The sequence below is a fragment of the Branchiostoma floridae genome, chromosome 10 (genome assembly GCF_000003815.2).
Source record: "Branchiostoma floridae strain S238N-H82 chromosome 10, Bfl_VNyyK, whole genome shotgun sequence".
NCBI lineage: Eukaryota > Metazoa > Chordata > Leptocardii > Amphioxiformes > Branchiostomatidae > Branchiostoma > Branchiostoma floridae.
The window spans coordinates 23,062,750-23,079,524 of NC_049988.1; the positions used below are offsets into that span (position 1 = coordinate 23,062,750).

General features: G+C 42.0%; 1 protein-coding gene across 1 annotated transcript; it reads right to left on the reverse strand.

Moving 5' to 3' along the window:
* Nucleotides 1–7,703: 7,703 nt before the first annotated feature.
* On the reverse strand, nt 7,704–10,558 carry LOC118425109 (zinc finger protein 239-like). Its single transcript, XM_035833928.1, has 3 exons — nt 10,411–10,558; nt 9,029–9,583; nt 7,704–8,440 (listed from the first exon to the last, which is right to left on the reverse strand). The coding sequence occupies exons 1-3, from the start codon at nt 10,530–10,532 to the stop codon at nt 8,074–8,076; spliced, it is 1,044 nt and encodes a 347-aa protein (XP_035689821.1). The 5' UTR covers nt 10,533–10,558; the 3' UTR covers nt 7,704–8,073.
* Nucleotides 10,559–16,775: the final 6,217 nt, after the last annotated feature.

Here is a 16,775-nt window from a genome sequence, read left to right on the forward strand (position 1 = left end):
CAGACACAAGGGAACTGTACAGCAGCCAACGTCAATGTGCATGAATATTGACAATAATGCCGTGATAAGTCTGGAAATGTGAGGATAGGTTTGCCCATATTTGGAGAGATGGCGCGTTATGACGTGCTGAAGATGACATGTTGTTTTTCTGCAAGAGGCAGACTAATTTTCTGGGAAAAGGAGTTAGATCTCGGCTCGATTCACCGTACCCGGGCGCGTTGGCGGTTTAGCCCACACGACCAACGTGAGAGAGAGAGAGACAGAGAGAGGGGAGGGGGAGGAAGAGAGAGAGAGAGAAAGAGAAAGAGAGATAGAAAGTCACAGTCACAAAGAGAGACAGAGAGAGAGAAACGGAGAGGGCTGGGGTTTTGTTAAAGCATCTTTTGAAGCAAAATAAGCATCGTCCAGATGAAAAAGGATTTGTTCTAAAAGAGGATTTACGTGTGCCCGGGCTGTCTTGGTCAAGAGAAAGACCCCATGAGTGGAACACAGGTTTGGGTGATCAGTGTCGAAACGATGGACAATTATCATATATGGAGCGGAATAATCCTCACCCTAACCAAAATCTTTCTCACCACAGTCACCCCTCAGTAAGACAGCCGGAGCCACAGTTCCTGTTGGTAACTTTAATTTAGTGTCACACATGAACAGATCGGCTTCACCAATATGGTTTCTTCAGTGGTCCAGGCTCACATGAGCACAGTATAAAGCCTTTATAAAGAAAATTGTTAAAGGACCTTCCATCAATAAATAGTGGGTTGTTATGGCATTAGGCATTTTCCTCGTTTACTACAACAACAAAGAGTAGTCAGTCTACTGTGATAACAAGTTTTAAGCGCGTGCATTTTGTCAGTGTTACCCGTGTTTATGAAACGTTTAAGAAGCAGTAATGCATTTGACACAAACCACGACCTTATCACTTTCTAGACTTCCCAAAAAACTTCTGGCTACGTGCGAAAATATATGGGTACGATCTCTGCAATACAAATGAGAACTGTGGCGTGTCTACAGTTACACAGTAATGCATCATGGCATTCACTCTTTCTCATGTGTTATTTTAATACTAGTACTCAACAAACTTGTAAGTTAACGTTGTGTTTTCATGGCCCATTGCTTTATCCATATGTAAAACTGCAAGAATGCACACAATCCAAACAAGAACCTGGAGTAAGATATATGATTCTTAGCACAGCTGACATTTACGTAAAGAAAAGAATTAATTTGATACGGTCAAACCAGGAGCTTTCTACTTCTAAATTGTTCGCTAAGTAAAACCTTTTGGCTATGTGCCAAAAATATCGGTACATTCTTTTGCAATATATATATGAGAAGAGAGGCGTGTCCAAAATTGTACTTAGTACTGATTCATTGCTTAGGTGCCTTCTCACTCTTTCTCGTGCGTTATTTTGCTACTCAACAAACTTGTAAACAAAGTGCTGTTTTGGGCCCATTGCTACATTTTAACGTTTTACTGACTCGTAGTTTGATAGTTTTACCTGGACACGTCCAGAGCCGGTTTGCGGCCATGTCTTGAGTGAAGCTTTTTAAGCGATTACCGTTTGTCTGTCCCCCCTGGTCATTGCTTTTAAGGAAACACCGCCAAAACAGAAAATGAACGTCATACGGCCAAACCAAATCGTTTTACTGGCTCGTAGTTTACTGCAGATGTCCGGAGGGCCGGTTTACAGTGGTGGAGATAGTTCCGCCTGTCGCCTAGGGACGTCCTGAAAACAAACAGCATACATGAGATATGGAGTGATGTGTTTTGAAAAAGTTTATAATGAGAAAAGATGTATGGTTGTGACTTGAGATGTGCCATGTTTACAAGAAAGAAAGGTTTCAAGGAATGGTACGGTTATAAAATGTACCTGGAACAGTCTGGCATATGTAGCGAAACTGCCAGTCGCATGAGATGTCGACCCACTTGTCCTTCCAGTGTGGGACTGCGGAGTAACCAACGCAATGTTGGTCGCCCCGACCGTTGTTCGGTTTTCCCGGACCCCAAGAGTTGTACGTCCCCAGTGCAGAACCATCCATCCACTCAAAGCTTCCCTCTTCGCGCCGATCGTGCAGGCCGAACCAGAAGCCCCACTTTTCGCTCACGGACGTGTACAGGGAGATCAGGAAGGTGTTGATCTCAGCGTCTCGGGGCATGGCGAGGGTGCCGCCGTCTTCACCACAGGAAGCGGCCGCATCGCCGAAGGCCTTACCTGTGTTGAAGGCCTTGTAACAGATTCCACGGAACTCAGTGTAGCCTTCAGGGCAAGATGCTGGAAAACAAGTTTAACATTAACATCAGACTAACGTATAGACATGAAAAGGCAACAATTTCATCTCATGTGATAATTAATGCCACACATTATTTGCTTCATAATAATAATGTCGCAAAATTTCCTGTTTTTATACCAATGATAATTTTAAGTTCACCCTCTCAAGTAGTACACGCAACAACTAAAACCCAAATTAACTGGTATCTTACGAAACTCTCGAAGACGCTGCTCCAAGGCGGTGACTCGACTGCGCTCGCTGTCCAGGTCGCGCTTCAAGGCGTCAACAGTGGTGGACAGTTGGCGCATGTCGTCTTGGTCACGCTTCAAGGCGTCAACAGTGGCGGACAGTTGGCGCATGTCGTCTTGGTCACGCTTCAAAGCGTCAACAGTGGTGGACAGTTGGCGCATGTCGTCTTGGTCGCGCTTCAAGGCGTCAACAGTAGTGGACAGTTGGGATATTTCCTAAAAACGTACGTCAGAATAACAAACCTTAAAATAGCTTGTGGGAACACAAAAACACGTTCTTTTGTTAGCCTTGCGAGTAAATTGACAAGACGAACGGTGTTAAAACCTGCACCAGAGTGTTTACCTCTTTATTGATGAACGTCAGAGAGGCGAGTCCCACAGCGATCAGTACGACAATGCCGGCGGCGATGCAGCTGCGGTGGGAGCGGATGAAGCTACAGAGGGCACCACGGCTTGCTCCACACGGATACGTGCGGTCTGTGAGGAAAAAAGTATTGAGCTCAAGATCAACTCCATAAGTCAAAGCAAAAATTAATGAAAGAAATGACACAGGAAGAACATAAGACAATGACAAGGTTCAATGTTTTTATTGCGGGAACATTGTATCTCAGGTATTGTGAATGTCATTCTAGGATGCCAAGCACTATGAGAATTGTAGCATATCCATATAACTCTTTCCTCGTTATAGGCATTCGATTATCACTCTATACGTATATCGAAGGTAGACAAATATAGATAATAATCTAAATTCAAGGTCATCAATGTCGATAGATCATCTCTCACGGAAAATTGTTTTCTGATGATGAAAATAATATAACTAATATTGCAGGTTAGAAAAACTTCGGATACCTGCAGACGTGCACGTTTCGTAACGTTTCACCACCTCCGCTTCTTCGTACGTGTGTGAAGACGCTTCTTGGTCTTCTTGCAACTTGTCAGAATCGCCGTTGCCATGGCCGACACGCCCGCGGGAACCACCCTGACGGACAGGAGGGGGTTGTGACGGCGGTCCTCTGGTCTGGCCGCTGTCATGGTGAGAGAAAGGGGACCGGACCGGCTCTGCTTGCTCGTACATGACCGTACTGTACAGGCAACAGGCGAACTGTACAGCAGCCAACGTCAAGGTGCATGAATATGGACAATAATGCCATGATTAGTCTGGAGAATTGAGGATGTCTTGCCCATATTTAGAGGGATGACGCGGTATGACGTGACGAAGATGAAATGTTGTTTTTTTTGCAGAGGCAGACTAATTTTCTGGAGAAAAGAAGTTGGATAGAGGCTGGAGAGAGAGAGAGAAGAGGGAGGGAGGGGGACAGACAGCGCTTGCATTTTGACCGGCTCTGCTTTCTCGTACATTTTGATTGTACTGTGCAGTGTTTGGCAACATTTACATACCTTGATTAGTCTGGTGACGTAAGGTCACACTTACTTTTACCTGAAGGAGTCACGTGGCCTTAGGTGGTGCGAATGGTATTTTGTTTTTCTGCAAGAGGCAGACTAATTTTCTGGGGAAAGACATTACTTTGAGCTGGGAGGGAGAAACATAAAACAAATCCCATTATTAACTACTATTAAATGTAATATAATCCTCACCCACCTCTTTGGGTACTGACATCATTATCATCATAATGATAATAGTAATGATGATTGTTTATTGATAAAACAATAAATTCCACTCTCTATCTTTTCCTTTGGGTAGAAATGGTCTATAAATATATGTTCTATGTCCCCTCGTGTTTAAATGGTATGTTTCTTACAGGTAGTTATTTCAAGGTAGCTTGGCTCTCATGGACATTATTGAAAATACATTTCATCAAAAACAAATGCCAAAATAAACCATTTGGAAGTAGAATATACCAAACACGTATTTGATTGTGTGGACATAGCTCCTATCCACTTCATTACCAAATTACAGAACATTACAATATAATAGGAGGCCAAAATATATATTTATGGTCCAAAAATAGCCTTAAATCACAAAAGGAATAATTTTGATGGTATGGATGTCACCAACCTGAATGAGGGCCTGTATTTCCTGCATACATGTATTTCCTAGGCACCCCCTCACCAACATTTAAGGCTATTTCACTGTAATACATCGACATAAGAGCTAAAAAGATAATGTTTGATAATGTTTGTCTTGAAAATATCACAGATAAAATCCCAAAGACGTAGATTTTAAGTTGTAAATGCTATAAGTGTGGCGGGCATATGTGATAGGTAGTCTCATACAAAATTTACGGTCATTTGACAGTGACATAGTAGCCGTAACTGATATTTGTGGCCTGAAAATGCTCAAACTCCCCCAATCATGTCTAAGTGGTGTTTGACAACGATGTGAATAAAGCCTTGAATGTGTATGTTAGCCCGCCCCAGGCACATAGTTTCAAGTTATTTCGTTTCGTTCCATATTCAGTTGGGAGGATTAGGCCTCACAAACTTAGATATCCAAAGACAAGCCCTGCTTGCATCCTGGATACCAAGATTAGTGACGAATGACAACGCAAGATGGAAAGTTATTGCTTTAACATTTATAAACTCCCGTGGTCAAGACAATTTACTATTACATATGAACTTTACTTCTGATAAAGATGGTCCTGACATGAGTAAATTCCCCACATTTTTTAAACAGGTAATATCAGCATTCCACTCTGCTGGTGGAGGAGGTAAGAACAAACCTTCTAGTGTAAGTAAAATAATGGGAGAAACTATATGGTTCAACGAATATATAAGGTCACAAGGTAAAACAATTTTCTTTCCAACCTGGATAAATAAAGACATAATATTCATAAAAGACATTTTCCCCTTTGAAAGGTTCATGTCTCTAGATGACTACCCTCAGCTTAACCTAAACACAAGACCTAATGGTATTATTGAATATATAACTCTGTTTCAAGCTATACCTCTTACATGGAAGAATGCAATAAGAAACCAGAGAGGCCCAATTCCTTATCAAAGATTAGAGCTTAACACCATTTCCCCATGTTTATTTGATGGTAAAACAACAAAACAAATCAAAAGCAAAAACACCTGCAAATTGTTTTACAATACATTAGTGCAGGCACAGGCCAAGGAACCAACATGCTGTAAAAGATCGCAATCCATATTTCGTACTGAAACCCTGGCTTGGGAAAATATCTGGAGATGGTTAAGCACACAGGCCTGTAAAGACACTAAGTTAGCAGAGTTAAACTACAAACTATTACACCGGATACGCCGATGCAGGTTAGACATCCAGGTAAATAAGATACGCCAAAAATAGTTACTCAAGCAACTGGATATGGTTTTGAAACGGTCAGACGTTTCGGAAAGAATCCACTTTCCTTCGTCAGCGGATATTACCATGTGCGCACAATCTGCACAAATGGGGTATCAAAGATGAAACTGGACATATATATGATGCAACATGTACCCTTTGTAGCAAAGGAAGCATAGAAGATTATGAACATATGTAATTTCTGGGAATTAGTTAACACATATGTACCCTTGCCCAACATAAAAATTACTTTTCAGGAGGTTTTATTTGGAAAAATTGATAATTTAATAACTGCTAAAGACCAGAAAAATAGAACCTTTACTGTTACTGTGGCTAAATGGACAATCTTTAAAACTTGGATCTGGCATAGAAAAGACCTACACCTGTGCATAACTAACCTCTTTAATGTCTTTGAAAAGGACTTCAAAGAACGGATATACAATAGCAGACTGACAGCCAATGTAGATTGACTGTACAAATTTACTATTGATATTTTGGCATGAACCCCACCTATTGTTAGACTACTCCATGTTTGATCATAGTGTAATAACAGACTGTACATATTCCTTAAGGTTTCCCAGTATTTTGACAAATGTACTACATGTATTTGTCTTTCCTGACTGTTTCACTGCCCATGTACTGTATGCTAAGTTACACATGTTATTCGTCCAGACACGCCAGTACATGTTATCCCTCCATGTGCAATAGTACTCGACTGTACAAACACTAGTCTTATTTTTTTTTTAGTGGTTGACAAATGTACCATTGTTGTTGTTGTTTTTAATTAAAAAAAAAAGAAGTTATTTCGTTTCCATGCCAGGGCACAGGACCTTAAAGACCAGAAATCTGGACCCAGGGTCCACAATAACTATAAAACTATATAGATACTCCCTGCTGAACTGTGCCAGGAGGTTTGAAAGCTGAATTGACCCTCTAGACCACATAAACTAATTAGAAGCCATGGGTGGGGCCAGCCAGTGTCTGCTGCCAGGGACAAAGGGATGGTATTACGACATAACGTTGAAAGTTATTAGCATATTAACTGTCAGATCTGTTTGAAAACTTTTCTCCACTACTTGTCAACAAAATGCTGTCAAAGCAAAATGACACATAAGCGTGCTGCAAGGCTGAAGACACCATACCATATTTTCTACAACATTAGGTTTGAATTTGAAAGGAAGAAATATCAGAGATGTTGCCAGATTTCTTGTGCCTTTGAATTTAGTCTAGAAGTACATCTACACTCTTTCCTGCACTATCTTGCTCTCTACCTTTGTCTGAGTTACTGAATGTCAGTATCATTGCTATTTAGTATCTTGCCTTTCAGAAGCTATTTGGTGTCTTGTCTTGAAATAAGAGCTGTCACCCTCATTGTATCTATATAGAATAAGATCATTTATTTTGGTAAAGATTAGTCCCTCTCAAATTTGAATTTCTTTTCAAGTAGTTATGAGCTTCCTGTTGGATGTTGTGTGTCTACAACTAGAACTTGCAATCGTAGCACCGTCTTTACAATGTGAATAAGTAGAATTACTTGTACTGTAGTCACCACCAGCAACAAGGGTATAATATCTCAGTGCCCCAATGTTTCCCTTCCACAAAGTTCCATGCTGGACTTAGTGGGTCCGTGGTCATTACTTCACATGATTTCTGTTTAGAGAAAGCTTACAAATTTACTTTTTTGTGTGCAAACAAACTAAAACTCTTTATCTATCTGTAACTTATTGAACTCTACGGAGTACGTATTAGCCCTGCTCCAGCACCCATGTTCACTGTATGAGAGCCTGTTGTAGACTGAACCCGGTAGTTTACGTTAGCCGAATTTATTGGGTGATTTTATAGTACCACCTTGGTCTTTAAACAAAAAATGAATTTTTGATAAAAATTATTAATTTTTAAATACCAAACATGTGAAATGAGTCCTGTGGTCATATAAACACCAAGTACGAATATCACTAAAATCAGTAGCATGCACATCTTATTGTTCTAACCTCGTTTGAACTCATAACTGGTATAAAAATCTCTAGTGTAACATGTTTCTCAGATTGGAGTAGCGGTGTCCGAGCATCATAAGTATGTTATGGTACTGTCACATTGTTGCTGTTCACCATGTGTCTCCATGGCGACAGTGGAACCACTGGCGGTAGTCTGGGTAATGTAGGAGTTTTCTGTCGAAGTTCAAAGACTGGCGATATTGCCGTGATATCTATAATTGTCTCTAACTCTACGCATTCAGAGTTACTCATCGGTATGTTGTATACAGCGAGATGACATAAAGCAGTGGTACCGTAGTGTTATTCACCGGTGCGTTTTACAATGGTTGTTCAATGTAGATTTCTTTGTTGCAGAATAGTCACACTGGTCACACTTGTAAGGTTTTTCACCGGTATGAGTTCTCATATGTTTTACTAAGTCAGTCTTGTGAGCTGTCCTGTACCCACACTCCCCACACATGAAGGGCTTATCACCAGTGTGTTGGGCTAGATGATAATCCAAACTGCCTTTCGTTGTTGCAGAATAGTCGCACTGGTCACACTTGTAGGGTTTTTCCCCCGTGTGTGTTCTCATGTGTCGGGATAAGTGAGACGTGTGAGCTGTCCTATACCCACACTCCCCACACATGTAGGGCTTATCACCAGTGTGTTTTGCTTGATGTTGGTACAAACTGGATTTTTGTGCAGCAGAATAGTCACACTGGTTACATTTGTAGGGTTTTTCACCGGTATGAGTTCTCATATGTTTGGATAAGTGAGACTTTTGAGTTGCTCTGTACCCGCACTCACCACACATGTAGGGCTTGTCACCAGTGTGTTTGGCTAGATGCCTGTCGAAAGTGGATTTCATTGCTGCAGAATAGTCACACTGGTCACATTTGAAGGGTTTCTCACCCCTGTGAGTCCTCAAATGTATGGATAAAGTTGAATTTCGAGCTGTCCTGTACCCACACTCCCCGCATATGTAGGGCTTATCACCAGAGTGCTTTGCTAGATGTCTGTCCAAGGTGGATTTCGCTGCAGCAGAATAGTCACAATGGTCACACTTGTAGGGTTTTTCCCCGGTATGAGTTCTCATATGGTAAGATAAAGTAGACTTCTGAGCTGTCCTGTACCCACACTCCCCACACATGTAGGGCTTTTCACCAGTGTGTATGGCTTGATGTTGGTCCAAATGATATTTCCTTGTTGCAGAATAGTCACACTGGTCACACTTGTAGGGTTTTTCACCTGTATGAGTTCTCATATGTCTGGATAACTCAGAATTCTTAGCTGTCTTGTACCCACACTCCCCACACATGTAGGGCTTGACACCAGTGTGTTTGGCTAGATGTTGGCTCAAGGTGGACTTACATGTAGCAGAATAATCACACTGGTCACACTTGTAGGGTTTTAGACCCGTATGAGTCCTCATATGTATAGTCAAGGTAGACTTTTGCATTGCCCTGTACCCACACTCCCCACACATGTAGGGCTTGTCACCAGTGTGCATGGCTAGATGTTGGTTCAAGTTGGACTTCCGTGCAGCAGAATAGTCACACTGGTCACACTTGTACGGTTTTTCACCGGTATGAGTTCTCGTATGTTCGGATAATAGAGACTTCCGAGCTGCCATGTACCCACACTCCCCACACATGTAGGGCTTATCACCTGTGTTTGCTTCCGGTTGACTGACCAAACTGGTTTTGCTCGCTGTTGGCTGGTCTTCGGTTTTACTTGCCTCCCGGTCACGTAGACATCCAGTGGGAGACCCATAACCGAGATTCTGGGGAACAGCAGTAGGAGACCCATCACATGCCTCTGCCATGTCGAACCTAAAGGAACAATATCTAAAAATTAGAAAGAAGAAAAAATTAATTAAAACTGCATGGATAAAGTTTGGAAGCAAACAAATAATATTTACCTTTACATGAGATAGTCCAACAAGCTATTTACCCCTTGGTGTTTTCTTTTTCTATTTGTGCGTTTTTGCAATTACAATATACATGAATATATATATATATATATATATATACATATATGTTTTCAATATGCTAGTCACGTTCACTATACATCGATGATGAAAACCACACGATAAAAATCAAGTGATGAAAATCATACAATAAGCAATTTCTTCACAACGAGGGATTATTTTTCTATGGTCACAAAGTTTACAGCTTCAAGCCTTTTGTGATTGCATACAACACATAACAAATCACCTGTTATAAAAGTTCTACCCATTTTACAGTAGACTCTTCCAATGACCTAAATGACCCCGGCGGCATCTTGCGTAGATTTATTGGTTGGCTGTCGGGTAGATCTAGCCCCTCGAGCTTTGTCCTGATACTTGCTACACCATCATGTAACCGAACACCACAGGGTTTCTGCTACACCTCCAGTTGCCATGGCAACAGCGGTCCTGGAAGTTCATTTAGATAATTTTTTGGAGATCAAGATGAGAAAGTAGACGAAACGTAGCAAAAAGTCATGTTTTCCTTTGTTTCCGTGAAAGTAAAGATGCCCCCCTCCCCACCCCCATTTTCGTCACCCCGAAAAGTCTTTATACATTTCTGTCAAATCTAACTCGCATACCATATAAATGACCTCTACCCTCCATAGTTAATAGTAATGCAGTAATTTTGTATGTATATCTCGTATTTACCTGCTTCCAGTGATGATTAGCACCTCCGCACAATCCTCCTGCAAGCGTCTGTCTGGAGCAGCAAGGTGAAAGGTGACTGGTAACGTAGGGTGAAAGGTCATAAAATGCCTGCTTATACACATTCAGTGTGCAGCACGTTCCGCCTACACTTCAGAGTTGCTGCTCTTTTTTTGTGACTTTTCTGGATTTTTTCGTTCTTTCCTTTTCTTCGTTTCTTCTTTTTGTGTTTTCACATAGGACGGAAAAAAAGCAGTTGCTCACGTAATCACATTGTAGCCTTTATAGATTCCATTTTCATGTCTAAATGCTGTCAAGTGTGGGGATGAACTAACGGTGCAATATAACCCTGGGCCGCCAGAGGGAGCCGTTTGCTGGGCTGGAGTTATGCTACAGCATCTTTTGAAGCAAAATAAGCAACCTCCAGATGGAAGAACAAGAATGAAGGATTTGTTCTTAAACAGGACTTACGTGTGTCCGGGCTGCCTTGGTTAAGAGAAAGACGCCATGAGCGGAACACAGTTTTGGGTACAACATTGTAATGGTCAGTGTCAAAACGTTGAACAATTATTTATATATGGAGCGGACATCTTTCTCACCACAGTCACCCCTCATTAAAACAGCAGGAGCTGCAGAGTTTCCGTTTACAACTTTTATTCAGTCTTTCACACAGACCTCAGTAAGACGGCTGGAGCCACAGTTCCTGTTGGTAACTTTAATTTAGTGCCACACAAGTACAGATCGGCTTCACCAATGTGGTTTCTTCATTGATCCAGGCTCACATGAGCACAGTATACCAGCTTTTATAAAGAAAATTGTTAAATTAAAGGTCCTTCCATCAATAATTACAGGCTGTAATGGCATTAGGCATTTTCATCTTTTACTACTAGAACAAAGAGTAGCCAGCGCTGAGAGCCTACACCACCAGACACCCAGGTGTCAGGGCCAGAGGAAGACCACGCCGCAGGTGGATAGAGGGAGTGGCAGAGACTGTCCGTGCACATGCCTGACTCTCCAGGAGGCGACACACCTGGCTCAAGACAGATGTTTACATCTCCCCGCGACGCCCCCCCCCAGGCATAAGCGGAAGGATAAAGTAAAGTAAAGTAAAGTAACAAAGAGTAGTCAGTCTACTGTGAAAACAATGAAGTTGCAAATTTTTAACGCTTGCATATCTAAAACTGCAAGCATGCACACAATCAAAACAAGAACCTGGCTAAGATATATGATTCTTAGCGCAGATGGAATTCATGTAAAGAAAATATTAATGGATTTGATACTGTCAAACCAAGAGCTTTCTACTTCTAAAATGTAAAACCTTTTGGCTACGTGCCAAAAATATCGGTACATTCTCTGCAATATATATGAGAAGTGAGGCGTGTCTAAAATTGTACTTGGTACTGATTCATTGCTTTGGTGCCTATTCACTCTTTCTCTTGCGTTATTTTACCACTCAACAAACTTGTAAACAAAGTTGCTACATTTTAACGTTTTACTGACTCGTGGATTATAATTTTGTCTTCACTGGACACGTCCAGATAGCCGTTTGCGGCCATGTCTTGAGTGAAGCTTTTTAAGCGATTACAGGTTGTCTGTCTTCTCAGTTCATCGGTTTGTAGGAAACGCCGCCCAAACAGTGAAGAACGTCATACGGCCAAACTAAATCGTTTGACTGGCTAGTAGTTTTACTGCAGGTGTCCGGAGGGCCGGTTTACAGTGGTGGAGATAGTTCCGTCTGTCGCCTACGGACGACCTGAAAACAAGGAGCAGAGATAGATGAGATATCGAGTGATGTGGTTTGAAATAATTTATAATGAGGAATGATTTACTGCGGATAGCCGTATAGTCGGCATCTGGAAAACAATCGAGGAATTATCATGGATGAGATGTGGATTGGCGTGTTTTGAAATGGCTTGTAGTAAGGGATCTGATGATCCAACATGTTTAGTATGTAGAATAGGCCACAAAAAGTAACTTTATGGATGGCATCCTATGCAGAGTGCAAAAATAATGAGATAGCGCGAAAAAAGAAAGATGGGTAAAAAAATCAAGATGGCTTAATTTTAAAAACAGACACCATAAACGTCGTAACAAGATTTGAAGTGGCAAAACGTGGCATCACAACTAACAATTATTCCTGTATCAAAATCAAAGAAGCAAACTAGTGTAGTGAAAGTGATACTGGTATTACTTGCCAAGCTGGCAGCTACAGTCATGGCTTCCATATTGGTGGCACTTTTGCAACTATCCAACAAGTTTCACTACTTCACGAAATGACACGGTTATAAGAAGTACCTGGAACAGCCTGACATATGAAGTAAAACCGCAAGATGCATGTGTTGTCGCTCCACTTGTCTTTTTTCAATGCAGAGTAAAGAACGCAATTTTCGCCGCCCCCATCGTTGTCCGGTTGTCCCGGAGCCCAGGAGCTGTACGTGCCAAGTGCAGAACCGTCCACCCAGTCAAAGCTTCCCTCTTCGCGCTGATCGTGCAGGCCGATCCAGAAGCCCCTCTTGTCACTCAAAGCATTGTGCAGAGAGATCAGGAAGCTGTTGGTCTCAGCGTCTCGGGGCATGGCAAGGGTGCCGCCGTCTTCACCACAGGCCGAAGAAGCATCGCTGAAGGTCTTACGTGTTTTGAAGGCCTTGAAGCAGATTCTGTTCCAAATTGTGTATCCGTAAGGACAAGATGCTGAAAAACAACTTTTACATTAACATATATATATTTGGATGGCTATCCGCATATGCGTGTGTGTGTGTGTGTGTGTGTGTGTGTGTGTGTGTGAGTGTGAGGAAGGGAAACCATGATAATCCACGCCACATATATAACTTATACTAATGATGATGCCCCAAAATCCTGTATTAATGATATTGGTCAATATGTCATCACAAACAGATACACATAAAAACTAAAAACCTGGCGTCTCGCTCATCTCGTGAAGACGCTGCTCCAAGGCGGTGGTTCGGTTTTGGTCTTTGTACAGGTCGCGCTTCAAGGCGTCATCAGTAGTGGCCATGTTGCATTGGTCGTGCTTCAAGGCGTCAACAGTAGTGGCCATGTTGTATTGGTCGCGCTTCAAGGCGTCAACAGTAGTGGCCATGTTGTATTGGTCGCGCTTCAAGGCGTCGACAATGGTGGATAGTTGGCGCATGTCGTCTAGGTCGCGCTTCAAGGCGTCAACAGCGGTGGACAATTGGGATATTTCCTAAAACGTTTATCAGAATATCATACTTGGGAAAATGTTAAGGAAAGAGAAAAGCATGTTCTGTCTTGTTAGCCTCTCGAGTAAAATGAAAAGAGAAACTGTGTCAAAATTTACACAACAGTATCCACAGAGCAAGAGTGTTTACCTCTTTATTTATGAACGTCAGAGGGGCGAGTCCCACAGCGATCAGTACGGCAATGCCGGCGGCGATGCAGCTGCGGTGGGACCGGATGAAGCTACAGAGAGCACCGCGGCCGCTTGCCTCACGCGAGTACGTCCTGTCTGTAGAGTTTACCATGACGTTAACGTCCACATATTGACTCAACAGATAAATAAATACATAAATAACAAATATGTTAAATGGGATTTCAAAAAAATTACATGAGATCAGGAAGCCGTTGTTTTTTGACATTTTCAAAAGGATGTAGCCCCGGCCGGGCTCCGATCCCCACAAATTTGTCCCGGTGGACTGCTGGATACCCGGGGTGTTCCCCATGGGTAGGACATGGCATCATTTTTCAAATCCGACTTGGATTCAACCCGATGCAAGGCCGGACACCCCTAAATGTCCGTGAGCCGCAAGGTGTCCCACCGAAAGTGCCCAAAACAGACCGTGAACTGCCCGGAAAGGCCCTTATTTCATACTATGACCCAAGTCTTAGCAAGAAACCACACAGACGTATAGTTTAAAAAATAGGCATGTTTTCCGTATTTACATTTTTTTTAATAAAGTAAAGTTTGCGACCCACATGGTCGTTTTTCGTTCGATACCAGGCTGCAAAATAACACACACACACACACAACGTTACCTCAACCAAAAGAATGCCAATATGTAAGCCAGACGGGAATGCCAATATGCAAGCCATATACATACGCACTTACAAGTGTGACCACTCCCATTATATATGAAATCGGGCTGTTTGTACCAGGAATAAGGATTCATTTGCAATCCTAATGTTGATCTGAATTCACAAGCCATGCTATGAACAGTCCAAATTTCAGCTTGTTTCATAAAACAAAATTCACTAAATACTGAAAGGGGCAAGTAACAAACATGTCGGCTACCTGCAGACGTGTACGTTGCGTGGCCTTCGTACGTACGTCAAGCCGCTCCTTGCTCTTCTTGCGACTTGTCAGAAGGGCTGTTGCCATGGCGAACACGCCCGCGGGAACCACCCTGATGGACAGGAGGGGGTTGGGGCGGCGACCCGCTGGTTTGACCGCTGTCTGGGTGTGGGAAAGGGGACCGGACCGGCTCTGCTTGCTCGTACATGTCGAACGTACTGTGCAGTGTTTAGCAACATTTACATACCTTGATTAGTCTGATGACGTAACATCACACTTACTTTAACCTGGAGGGATGACGTGGCATCAGGTGGTGCGAATGGCATTTTGTTTTTCTGCAAGTGGCAGACTAATTTTCTAGGAAAAGAAGTTAATCTGAGCTGGGAGGTAGAAGATCAAACAAATCTATTCAAACGTACGTAAGAACTCACGATGTAATCGTTGAATGCTTGTGCTAAGCCCCTCCCCACTTCTTTGGGAGCTAACACAATAAAATATTATCTCTCAGCCGCTTCCTTGTGCATAAATGGTCTATTTTACACACACACACACACGCGCGCGCGCGCACACCCCCCCCCCACACACGTGTTGAAATGGACCGTTTCTTAATGACTTCTGATCCAAAATGGACTCTTACAACATCAACCATTTTTATCATAGGTCTCAAATTGACCCCTATAAAAATGGACTTATGCTGTCAATCACCCAACGCAAAATGGACTCTTCCAAATAACCCATTCCCGCCCCTTTTCGAACGCTGGACCTATCCTGAACAACATGTCACTTGGAATGACCCAGGAAAGCAAAGCATATCTTTTTTTTTTTAAATTTTAGTAAACCATTTCAAAATGACATATACCAATTATGTGAATATATATCTTTGGATATTAGTCCTAGGCACTCAAAAAAACAAAACACTGGTCATATATTTATAATATGGTAACATTGGAGGCCAAAATATATAATATGGTCTAAAGAGCCTAAAATCCCCATATCAATGGGAAGAAAGTCTACAATGTGAATGCTTCCCTGCAGACATTCATGTCTGCAGCCCTATGCACCCCCATGGCAAATTACAGGCCATTTCGATGTAGTAATGACGTAAGATATCATAAAAGCGTAATGCCGATACATTAGAACGAGTGGGTTAACCACCATGATCAGAAGATGCACCAGGCCCGCGCCCATCTCCGCTTCTAAGCCCTGGGGCCACACAAAGGTGCAAGCACTACAGCAGGGGGCTAGTCCACTAGTAGTGTAGTGTGTTTAGCTTCCATACTCTCATGATAGTAAGTGCCGCCAATTTTCCTCTGCGTATACCAATGGTATTGTTTAATACAATTAGGATATTACCATAGTCAATATGGACCTAAGAAGGCCATGTATGTTCAATACATCATTGTGTAGTACATCCCGCCTACATTATTGGAGAGGTGCCCAATACTTTTGTTTGAACTAAGCACCTTAGATGGTAATAATGTCCTATGGCCAAAGGACTATCATCCAACGGCTTTTCTCCTTTCTTTATCTCTTTCTTCACTTCCTTTCTTTCTTTTAACTTTCTTTGTTCTCTTTCCTTACTTCCTTCATTCTAATAGGTCCCCCCCCCCTAAACAAAACAAAACCCGTCTGGACATTGTTGTGCAAATCAAAACATTACTGCGCCTTGAACTCTGAAATATTACATAGAATATGCGTTCTTATCTCTATTAGAGGGCTGTTAACATGGTTTATGTGTAGTAAGCAAATAAATCTGTCCTGATATGCAGCTTGTGTAATTCAGTTAAAAGCTGGTGTGTGACACCATGATGTGGTTTACTGGGTACGTATTACAAACACATCCTTTCTGCTCGTCCTGGGACATTCAGGCATTCTTTCCAATACATGTATATACAATATATACAAGTATACAACATTATTGAATATAAAACTATCCTGTGACCTTGTACGGGCAGCACAACATTGTGCACCTACTACACAAGACAAAGTGAAAGTTGTACTTTTATTAAACTTCCTTGTACTCACTAATCAAGTATGTTTATATATATATATATATATATATATATTATATTAGCAAAGGCAGTCAATGAACTACAGT

Bases quoted from the DNA above. Each gene is read 5' to 3' on its own strand.
- LOC118425109 (XM_035833928.1), bottom strand. From the start codon at position 10,532: ATGTGTATAAGCAGGCATTTTATGACCTTTCACCCTACGTTACCAGTC. The intron at 9,584-10,410 runs GTAAATACGAGA...TTGTTCCTTTAG, and splicing joins CTAATCATCACTGGAAGCAG to GTTCGACATGGCAGAGGCAT. The intron at 8,441-9,028 runs GTTATCCAGACA...ACAAAAATCCAG, and splicing joins AAGACAGCTAAGAATTCTGA to TTTGTACCAACATCAAGCAA.